General features: G+C 35.1%; 1 protein-coding gene across 1 annotated transcript; it reads right to left on the bottom strand.

The window, feature by feature from the left end:
• Positions 1–241: 241 nt before the first annotated feature.
• LOC106440563 (short-chain dehydrogenase TIC 32 B, chloroplastic-like) lies at positions 242–3,204 on the bottom strand. The gene is made up of 8 exons (XM_013882263.3): positions 2,868–3,204; positions 2,551–2,782; positions 2,105–2,184; positions 1,824–1,980; positions 1,462–1,543; positions 968–1,055; positions 783–829; positions 242–685 (listed from the first exon to the last, which is right to left on the bottom strand). The coding sequence occupies exons 1-8, from the start codon at positions 2,986–2,988 to the stop codon at positions 494–496; spliced, it is 999 nt and encodes a 332-aa protein (XP_013737717.2). The 5' UTR covers positions 2,989–3,204; the 3' UTR covers positions 242–493.
• Between the last annotated feature and the right edge of the window lie 7,514 nt (positions 3,205–10,718).

Raw genomic sequence — 10,718 nt, 5'->3', positions numbered from 1 at the left:
GAAAAAATTACTAAGAAAGTGAGAGAGATAGAAAGATTTCTTGCATCAGTCCAAATGAGTTAATCACAAGAATTATCAAAAGACGAGCAAAATTTCGGAGCACTTTCGAAACTAATGATTGACATTATGATTTCCCACTTAAACTTTTAATATTCTAAGTTTAATATAATAGTCCAAGTTGAGCTTTACATCGTATGTACTTAATCTCTTCCTCCTTTATTGATCAATGAAGAATATGAAAAAGAAAACAAAAAATTATTATTATATATAAATAACTTAGTATAAACCAATATATAAATGTACATCAACTTCGCGCGCATTGGTACTATAGAAATATAACTTGTATAAATCATCTATATGTTAAGTTTATAAGACTCTTGAATAAAGTATAACTTCGGGGGATTTAACTAAACTTCATAATATGTTTATGTTCTCAGGTACTTAGATGTGTGTATATATTTTTCCTAGAGGTATATAGTTACTAATGTTTTCTTTAGCTAAGTGGGTCGAACCCGGTCTTGGAATGTTGAGTTACCAGAATCTCAGACGCAGCCCATAGCTTACTAGCTTCGGAGGAGTTAGATCCGAGTCCAGATGGTGTGGTTTCATTGCAATCCGTAAAGTACTTTCCCGAAACGTTCATCAACCTTGGATTTGTTGCCACGTAACACGTCGTTGCTGCTGCCTAATCCCATGCCAAAATTAAAACAAAAGTAAGCACATAAATCCAATAATCCAAAATGATTAACAAACTTAAAGGATGATTAGAAAAGAGTTATTACTTGAGGGACGGTCTTAAGGAGCTTGGAAGTCAGGAAGAAGACGAGATCTGAGTAGGAAAAAAAGACAAAAGGGAAATCATATAGACATGATTAAGAATCTTAATTGTCATGATTAGTAATAGTAGTATTTGTTTAAGATAAACAAATATCTCAGTGGAAACAAAACAAATTTAAGATAAACCAACCTGTCAATAAGCCTTCCCGGTCTCTTGTTAACCGGGTTTTTACAACCCCTGGGTGTACGCAGTTTACCGTCACGTTTGCTCCAATTTTCTGCATACATGTATATGTTTTCCATTAAATCCTCTTTTATAAAGTAAAACTTAATCACTTTATTTTAAAGACCCACATGATTGTCTTAAAGCTAACTATGTTCAAAACTGAAAAGTCAAGCTTAACTAACTCTTTTCATATAATTGGTTAGAATACAAACCCTAGTTATCTAGGTTTCTTGTTGTCCCTTCTCCATCCATACCTTTCACCCTTCATTTACACTCAGAAAAAAAATCAATAAATCCTTTTTTACACAAACTGGACCATTATTATGACACGTTATTATGACACATTATTAACTTCTACCATAATGCTTTTGGGTTATTTTTGTTGGAATAATAAATTTCCGGGAGAGTAATAAATTGGAGAATGTAAATAAGTGAGAGAATTAAGGAGAGAAAGAGACCTGGAGTCTAGAAGAGAGCTCCTTGGTATGCAAAACGTTGGCAAGCTTCGAGAGAGCATACGCACGTGTCGCATCGAATTGACTAATCGATCATCCACACACATTACCCAAACCAAAAAAAATTGTTACTAACATTTCAAAATGTCAAAACATTTTACTTTCCCTTTCCCATTTATTACCCTCCTATCACCTTACTGTCACTCATCAGTGAAAACAAAAGTAAATTCCCTCAGACAATTTTCCACCTCTCAAGAACACCAATCCTACTCTTCATTTAGAGTTATAGGCTTATAGCTATTGGACCCTAATATGAATGGTAGATATGTTGCATTCACTTTTCAGTTTCTGAAAAATGTTATTACCACTTTGGTTGGGATATCTGCCGGAGATATTCGATCAAATCGCCAGAAAACCAGCCGTGAATACCGGATGTAACGTTAACAATCCTCCCTTGAACTCCTGTTTCCTCTGCCGTTTGAATCATCTTCTTCAGTAGCAGATTCGTCAATAGAAAATGGCCTGACAATAAATTCTTAAAAATTGTTATGATTATTGATTAAGAAGGCAATTAAAAAATAGTAGTATATTATTAGGTAATTAAGATCTGTCATAGACTGTGGGAATCGTATTAAGAAAAGATTACCTAGATAATTAGTGGCAAATGTCATCTCGATCCCGTCTTCGGATATTGCATGTTCATGTGCTAATCTGCCTGCGTTGTTTCTGATTGGACATATAAAAAATATATATAATCTAGAAGATAGTATTTAAATCAAATCATATACAAATAAAAATTAAGAGCTGATACAGTATTAAGTATGTTCTGTTCACATAAATTCCCAGTAATATCCGCACGTACATGTGTGTGTAAATTTATATACATGCATATAGTTTGATTTAAACTTTTTTTGAAAAGGATTGATTTGATTTTCTGAGATAAACATAAGCAAACGCAACATAAACGAAATTAAACATGGTTTATAATACGTCATTGATTAATACAATTATAAACATAAAAATATGAAACTCATAAACGTAAATTTCAAGAACTTTAAAACGTAAAATGGTTTAAGAAGAATTTGAACTTACATGAGAAGATTAAGAGGTAGATGGAGAGATTCGAACCCGGCGACGAAGCTCCGTACGGAGGAGATAGAGCTGAGATCAAGCTCCATGACGACAATCTCCGCCTCAGGAAACTCAGATACGATCCTTCCTTTAGCTTCTTCCGCCGCTTTCACGTTCCTCGCCGGAAAAACAAGCCTCGCTCCTCGTTTGGCCAGCACTCTCGCCGTCTCCGCTCCGATCCCTGACGTCGCACCTTCACCAAATGAGAAAAAGAATCACGACTCACCGGAAAACTCGTTTCAGAGGAATAAACTGAAAAATATGAAGAAGAAACTCACCGGTGATTATGGCTGTTGTGGAACGAAGGTCACAGTTCTCCGTTACCTCATCGGCGGTGGACTTCGAGCCGAAGCCGCTAGCACCGGCGACACCGATAAGGTACCTTCCAGTCTCGATCATTTGTTCTCTGCGAGGACGACGAGTCTTGTTTTTTTTTCTCTTGAAAGGCACACAAGAAGAAGAAAATAAACCGTATTTGCTGTTTTCAGTTGTGAGGGTAGAACGGTAAAATAAGCAAAACTCTCTCTCTGTTTCTTCTTCTCTTGTCAGGTTCTTGTAAGAAAAACGCCGCCTGGCAAGGGAGATAGATATAGGGAGAGGTATGAGAGAGAGATGAAGCAGTAATGTGTGTTATTTATAGTCAGCTTTTGATTGATGAGGTGAAAAAAGTAGATATATCAACTTTTTCATCAAAAGGATCGGTAAAAGAATTTAATTATCATTCTTTTGTACCTTCTCCCTGTTTTTAATTTATTTCCCAGTGGTAGGTCTAGTGGAGTATTTTATTTATTTATTTTAATATGCATTCTTGTTTAAAAATCTCAAAATACAGGTTTAACAGAATTTACATTACTTTCAAGAATTTTAAAATAGACACCACAGAAATACTGCAAAACAGAAGAAACTACTTCTATTTTCAAAGTTCATAATTAAATAGCAAGATATTTTGTTATTATTACTTGCACATATGTTACAACCAAATACATCAACATCTAAATTAATATTATAGAAATCTACCATTAAATAAGAGGATACTGCAAAACAGAAGAAACTACTTCTATTTTCAAAGACACCACAGAAATACTGCAAAACAGAAGAAACTACTTCTATTTTCAAAGTTCATAATTAAATAGCAAGATATTTTGTTATTATTACTTGCACATATGTTACAACCAAATACATCAACATCTAAATTAATATTATAGAAATCTACCATTAAATAAGAGGATGCTGCAAAACAGAAGAAACTACTTCTATTTTCAAAGTTCATAATTAAATAGCAAGAGATTCTGTTATAATTACTTGCACATATGTTACAACCAAATACATCAACATCTAAATTAATATTATAGAAATCTACCATTAAATAAGAGGATACTTTATAAAAAGGCATAAACTATTTCTTTCTAAACTCAGGTTTAATACTTATCAGTTTTCAATTTTTTTTCCAAGCAGCAAAAGTTTTATTTTTAGATTTTGCTGAAATTGGAGAAAGTTATTCAACGGATATAAAAGCATATCACTGGTTTAATGGGAAAAAATTATCAACTTTTGATACGGGTTATTTGTTATTATATATATATATATATATATATTTTTTTTTTGACAGCAAGACATTCACAGATTCATATTGACTCTGTAAACCAAATCGGCAACTCCGCATATTATCCATATGAACGATGAAAGACGGTTGTTTTCTAGCACTACGTGCCAAGCTATCCTCCCTTTGATTCTCCGTTCGGGGAACATGGATGATGTCTGAGTTGAGGAAGCTTCTTCGTAAAAGCTTGATATCTTCCAGATAGGTTTCAAATGCTGGCCATTCTTCTGGTTCCGAAACCATCTTCACCAATTGAGAACAATCCGTTGCAAACGTAACCTGAAACTGTCTTAGATTCTTCATACATTCCATTGCCCAAATCAACGCCTCCATCTCAGAATGAAGAGGTGACAGACACGCCCTGACATTCCTTGCTCCTAATAAACCATCAAAACCTGGTAAGCTACTATACCATCCTTGTCCCGAAAAAGTTCATTCTCTTTCCACGAACCATCTATAAAACACCAGCGTCCTGTAGTTTCTAATGTAGGTCGGGCCTGTACTTGCCTCTCCCTTCTTTGATCAGTGTTAACCTGTGCTTCAGCCCAAAGTGTCGATTCCAGTTCGGCTAATCTAAGTGTTTCCCTTGGATCAGTATCCAGATTACTAAACACTTTATTGTTCCGACCTTTCCATATATACCATAATATCCATGCAAATTGGTGGTCATCCATCTTTGGAGTAACTCGACAAAAGAGATGATCCATGTTACCAAAAAACGAACAAGTTGGAAAAAAATCTGGACTCGATGGTATTTTAGATAGTGCCCACACTTGACGTGCTGGAGGACATTCAAAAAACACATGATTAATTGATTCCTCCGGGTCTCCACATCGAGCACAACAAATTTCTCCTTGTATTCCTCTCTCCCGTAGATTCTTCATTACCGCTATACAACCTGAAACGAGTTGCCATAAAAAGTGCTTCAACTTCGGTGGGCACCGCACTTCCCAGCAAAAAGCTTTTAACGGATCCACTGTGGGTCCATAAAAATCTGGTGGTTTTTCCTTATCAGGATATACCCGTTCCACCTGATACCCTGATTTGACCGAATATTTCCCATTATTAGTGAAATGCCATCCATTCCTATCATCCATCTGATTTCTACTTAATGGAATACTTTCTATAATTTGTGCATCATGAGGATCCACCAAAGCCCTGATTGCCTCAAGATTCCAAGTTCGGGATTCCAAATTAATGAGGGAATCCACTGTAAGATCCGGGTAACTGTTGTGAAGATTTTTGTTTGCTGGTCTCGGGCGAGTGGCTGGGATCCAAGGATCATTCCATACAGAAATAGATGAACCTGTTCCCACCCTTTTAATTAATCCTTTACAAACCAGAGATCTAGCAGAGATCATACTTCTCCAGCCATATGACGGGGAGTAAGATCGGATCGGTTCAAGGGGTGAAGCATTCCTATAGTACCGTCCTTTAAAGACTCTAGAGAAAAGAGTGTTTGGTTTCTCAATCAGCCTCCACAGTTGCTTTCCAAGCATCGCCGTGTTAAAATCCATAAGATCCTTAAAACCTAATCCACCATTGTCTTTAGGGAGGCATAACTTATCCCATGATTTCCAATGCATGCCTTTTGTGCTCCCTCCTGGACTCCACCAAAATTGAGCTACTGCACTCGTTAATTTTTTAACAATAGCTTTTGGTAATCGATAAACAGACATGACATGATTTGGCAGAGCCGTAACCACCGACTTAATAATCACCTCCTTCCCACCTTTAGTAAAATATCTAAAAGTCCATCCATTTACCCTCTTATTCAAACGTTCTTGAACAAATCCGAACACTTGGACTTTAGATCCCCCAAGGCTTTCGGGTAACCCTAGATAAGATCCCATTCCTCCTAAATTCTGAATACCCAAAATATCCCTCAACTCTTGTCGACTGGACTCTTCAATCTTATGACCAAATTGAATTGAAGATTTCTGAAAATTTATTTGTTGCCCGGAAACAGCCTCGTACTCTTTTAAAATCCTGAGAATAGTTTGACATTCTTCTCTGTTTGCCTTGCAAAAGAAAAGGCTATCGTCGGCAAATAATAAATGCGATATTGCCGGACAAGCTCTTGCTACCTTCATACCGGTTAATTGTTTTACCCTCTCCGCTTTTTTGATATTCACAATTAAAGCCTCAGTACATATAATAAATAAATACGGAGACAAAGGATCCCCTTGACGTAGACCTCGTTGGGGAATTATAAGGCCTCGCGGCTGGCCGTTGAGGAGGACCCTATATTGAACCGAAGAAATACATTCCACCATTAGATTGATCCAGCGAGGATCAAACCCCATTTTGTTAAGAAGGGCCTCAATAAAACGCCACTCTATCCTATCATACGCCTTGCTCATATCCGTTTTAATGGCCATAAATTTATTTTGACATGACTTATTTGTTCTCAGACCATGAAACATTTCCTGAGCTATAAGAATATTATCCGATATTAACCTTCCTGCCACAAAAGCCGATTGCGTCTCTGAAATTAATCGGGGGAGGCAAATTTTCAGTCGTTGACACAGAACTTTCGATATAATCTTGTAACCTACATTGCATAGGCTTATCGGCCGTAGTTCCATCATCCTTGTAGGTCTCTCTACTTTTGGAATCATGCAAATATTAGTAATATTTAATCGTGGATCCAAGTTGCCTGTAACCAAGAAATTATTCACCATCTCAACCAAGTCCTTCTTAATAATATGCCAGGAGTGCTGAAAAAACAGGGCTGTCATTCCATCCGGGCCTGGCGCTTTCTCTGGATGCATCATGAATAAAGCCTGACGAACCTCTTCCTCTGTTGCTGTTCTCAATAGTATCTGATTCATTTGGGGGGAAATAGACGGCACTATCTCATCCAGAAAATTATCAAAGTCCGTTGGATTTGTAGTATTAAAAAGACCATCAAAATAATCCACCGCCACCTTCTCAATCCCATTTTCCTCTGTAATCCAATTTCCGTGTTCATCATGGAGTCCCACTATTTTATTACGGACCCTATGCTGCTTAGTCAGAGCATGGTAAAATTTGGTATTAAGATCTCCAGATGAATGCCACATATTCCGGCTTTTCTGATGCCAATATTCCTCTTCATCTTTATACGCCTCTTGTAACTTTCTGGATACCTCAAGGATGTCCTCTTGTGATCTACTATTATCTGACTGGACCTCCTCGAGTGCATGTTGAAGATCTTTAATTTTATCCTTTCCGTATGGTTGATTATCCTTTCGCCATGATGAAATTTCATGACGACAATTACTAATTTTTGTAACAACATCCTCCAGCTGTCCTTCATGATTTTCTGTCCATCCTGCCACAATTGATTCCATAAGCCCCTCTTGGCCAATCCATCTCTTATCAAACCTGAACTAACCTCTTTTTTTCCTAAATACCTTATCCTCCAAAAAAGCTATCACAGGGCGATGATCAGAGCCCACCATCCTCAAATATTCTGTGTAAGAACATGGGAACAGTGTATGCCACTCCTCATTTGCCAAGGCCCTATCTAATCGACACCTGATCGTCATTGCTCCTTTTCCTTTACCTCTCTTTGCTTGCCATGACCATTTATTACCGCGAGCCGGAAATTCTAGTAGACCACTGTTCCTTATCATATTGTTAAAGGGTATGAATGAGGTGGCACTTCTCAGAGATCCCCCATCCTTTTCATGATTTCCAGTAATCTCGTTTAGATCTCCAATAATAAACCATGGTTCAGAGCGTGATAATCCATACCGAGTTAGTCTCTCCCAGACCTGTTCTCGTAACTTTTGCACCGGGTCTCCATAAACAAAAGTAAGAAAAACTTGTTTTCCTTTGACCACCGCCTCAATATCTATCATTCTGTTGCTAGAATATAAGATTTGAACTTGATATCATGTGGCTTTCTGTAATTATCGTTTTAAAATTTATTTCAGTTAGTGTATTGATGAATAATACTCCGTCTGTTTCATACTTGATGTTTTGTAATAGTGCACAAAGGTTAAGAAAATTATATTTCTCTCAAAAAAGTATTTTAAAGATATAATTTTTAAATCAGTTAACCAATTATAAAAAATACAGTAAAATCTATTTGAATGAACAATTTCCAATAAAGTTAAAGTTAATCTTAAAATTTTAAAACTTTATGTAAACTGAAACAAAATAGTTTTTCTAAAACATTATCTATATTGAAACATAAAGAGTATATGGGGAAGACATTTGGGTCAAACCTAATTATATATTTAGTACTCAAATTAATTAAATAGCTGTCAGTATTTGAATATAGATAAATGATTTTTATTTCCTATTTTCCATGATTATATTAATTTTAATTAAAAACTCTAATCAGTTACCAACGCTTATTTTTGCATGGCAAAAAGCCAAATACAAATGAAGATAACCAAATTAAAAACAGAATATATTGTCCTTGGAGGCAAATATTAACGGTCAAAAGGCCTAAAGGCATCATTAACCCGGTCTCTTAGCCGGAAAACTTAACTTTTGATTTGATACTTTTTTGTTTTTGTTTTTTTTTTTATATTTTTCGGCTAATAGATGGTTTTTATATCTTTTATTTAAGAGACGTTTCTTAACTTGTCCTAGTTAAAATCTAAGAAAAGCTATAAACCGTATCTTACCCGAATCTAAGAAGTATTGTAAGTTAAGAGAGTGAGGTTAATTAAAGTTTGACTCACTTAGTGTCACTCATCAACTCATTATTCCGTCCTTATTTTACTAATCCTCATTTAAACAAAAATAATCGTATTTTCTCAATGTCTGTGCAGTTAATAGTTTTCCCAATATCAATCTCGGAATAAACGCCGGTCTTGGGAGTACCGGAAAACATATTTTATAGTGAAAAAAGTTAGGAATAGTGTAATGTAATATTACTCGTCTACAAGAAAATAAGTAGTGTATCTTACAAATATTAGGGCTGAAAGTTTCTGAAAATAGGAAAATGCTGTGATGAATATTGAATAGTGAAATTGTAAACATACATTATTCAAGTGCCGTTAAGCTAATTGTGTAAGTTACAAATGACTAGTCAAATACTTAAATGGATATATAACGTCTGCGAAGTAATTTAATAAAACTTTGTAACAAAACGTATAGACTCTAAGCTTATATAATGACGGTAATGAATTATTAGAAGCTTGACAAAACAAAACACAAATATTATAAATGATGATATTCGAACTATATTTTATGCACTAGTAAAAGCTCGGTGTTGGCAAAAAAAGAAGAAGTTAAATCAAGGTTAATAATAATACTCAATGGTTTACCAAAACAAAAGAAAAAAGGTTGAAGCGAGAGAGACAGCGTGTAGTTGAAACTGCAAATATAAAAACGGTAGGAGAGGCAATGTGTGGAAGTAGCATGTTGAAACGCATATGAGAAGAATCTTGCAAGAAGGTTTACGCACGTGAGGCTTGCAAAACTGAGTGCTGCTCGCTCTTCCTCTCCCTTGGAACACGGTCACCGATAATTTTATTTAATTTGTTTGCTAATTAGCTTGGTTATTAATTATTAGTGATCAATCATTTTTCAATAATTCAGTGTTCAGCATGTCTTCGAAACATCCAATGCCATATTTTAAAGGCATATAAATTATTAACTTCCTTATAACTTTAGTCAAAAAAACGTCCTTATAAGTTTTATTAGGATTCAGCCAATGATCACGACGGAAAACTTGCCAAAAGAGAAAGTTCACATGCATTTCTCACGAATGAGCATATATACAAGAAAACATACTTACCAAACAAATAAATAAATAAATAAATACGATAGGGATGTTTTACAATTTCATACAACCCGTATAAGTAATTAATATGCTTACGGGTGTAACTGCATGTTCTAAAAAAAAAATTATGTTGAATAGGACTATTATCGATATTGTGTTAGAATTTAACTATGTACGATGGAAATGTTGGCATTTGTTTTCTACTCAACTATCTTCTTCTTTTTTAACATCAAAATGATGATCTATTAGTTAAGTTTGGGGGGTTCTGAAAAATCAGATCAAAATAAAATAATCAATGAAATACATATTTTTATACAATACTTTTAATGTCGTAGCTAATGAATCTGTTGTTTTGTTTTCAGAACGGAAATGATAAACAACAGAGAAATCAATAAATCTACTCTTCAAAACAAAAACCTCATTTTAACTTCGTTCAAAAACTTGGTCACACATCTTGGTTTTCTACTATCAATACCAGGTCCTTGCAGCCGATACCAAAATGTTGGCAAATTGATATTTGTAACACACGTTCCATTGTCTAAGATAGAGCTTCAACCCTGTTGTAGCGATATATTCTCCTCCTTTAATTATTTGCTCCCATAAGCTGGAGTTTCCCTGGAGTCAGTTCATGCCCATCCACAGTTTTCTCTTAGTCCTTTAAATATTGAAAAATAAACAAACCATATTTTTATTAAATCGTAAAGGAATCAATCGAGTGAATATATTTCCTTCTCTTTCATATTGCATTAAACTCTATAATTGTATCACATGTCTTTTATATATATTCCCATTTATTTTTCT

This window comes from Brassica napus, chromosome A3 (assembly GCF_020379485.1).
Source record: "Brassica napus cultivar Da-Ae chromosome A3, Da-Ae, whole genome shotgun sequence".
In the NCBI taxonomy this organism is placed as follows: domain Eukaryota; kingdom Viridiplantae; phylum Streptophyta; class Magnoliopsida; order Brassicales; family Brassicaceae; genus Brassica; species Brassica napus.
This window is presented reverse-complemented; position numbering and strand designations above follow the sequence as displayed.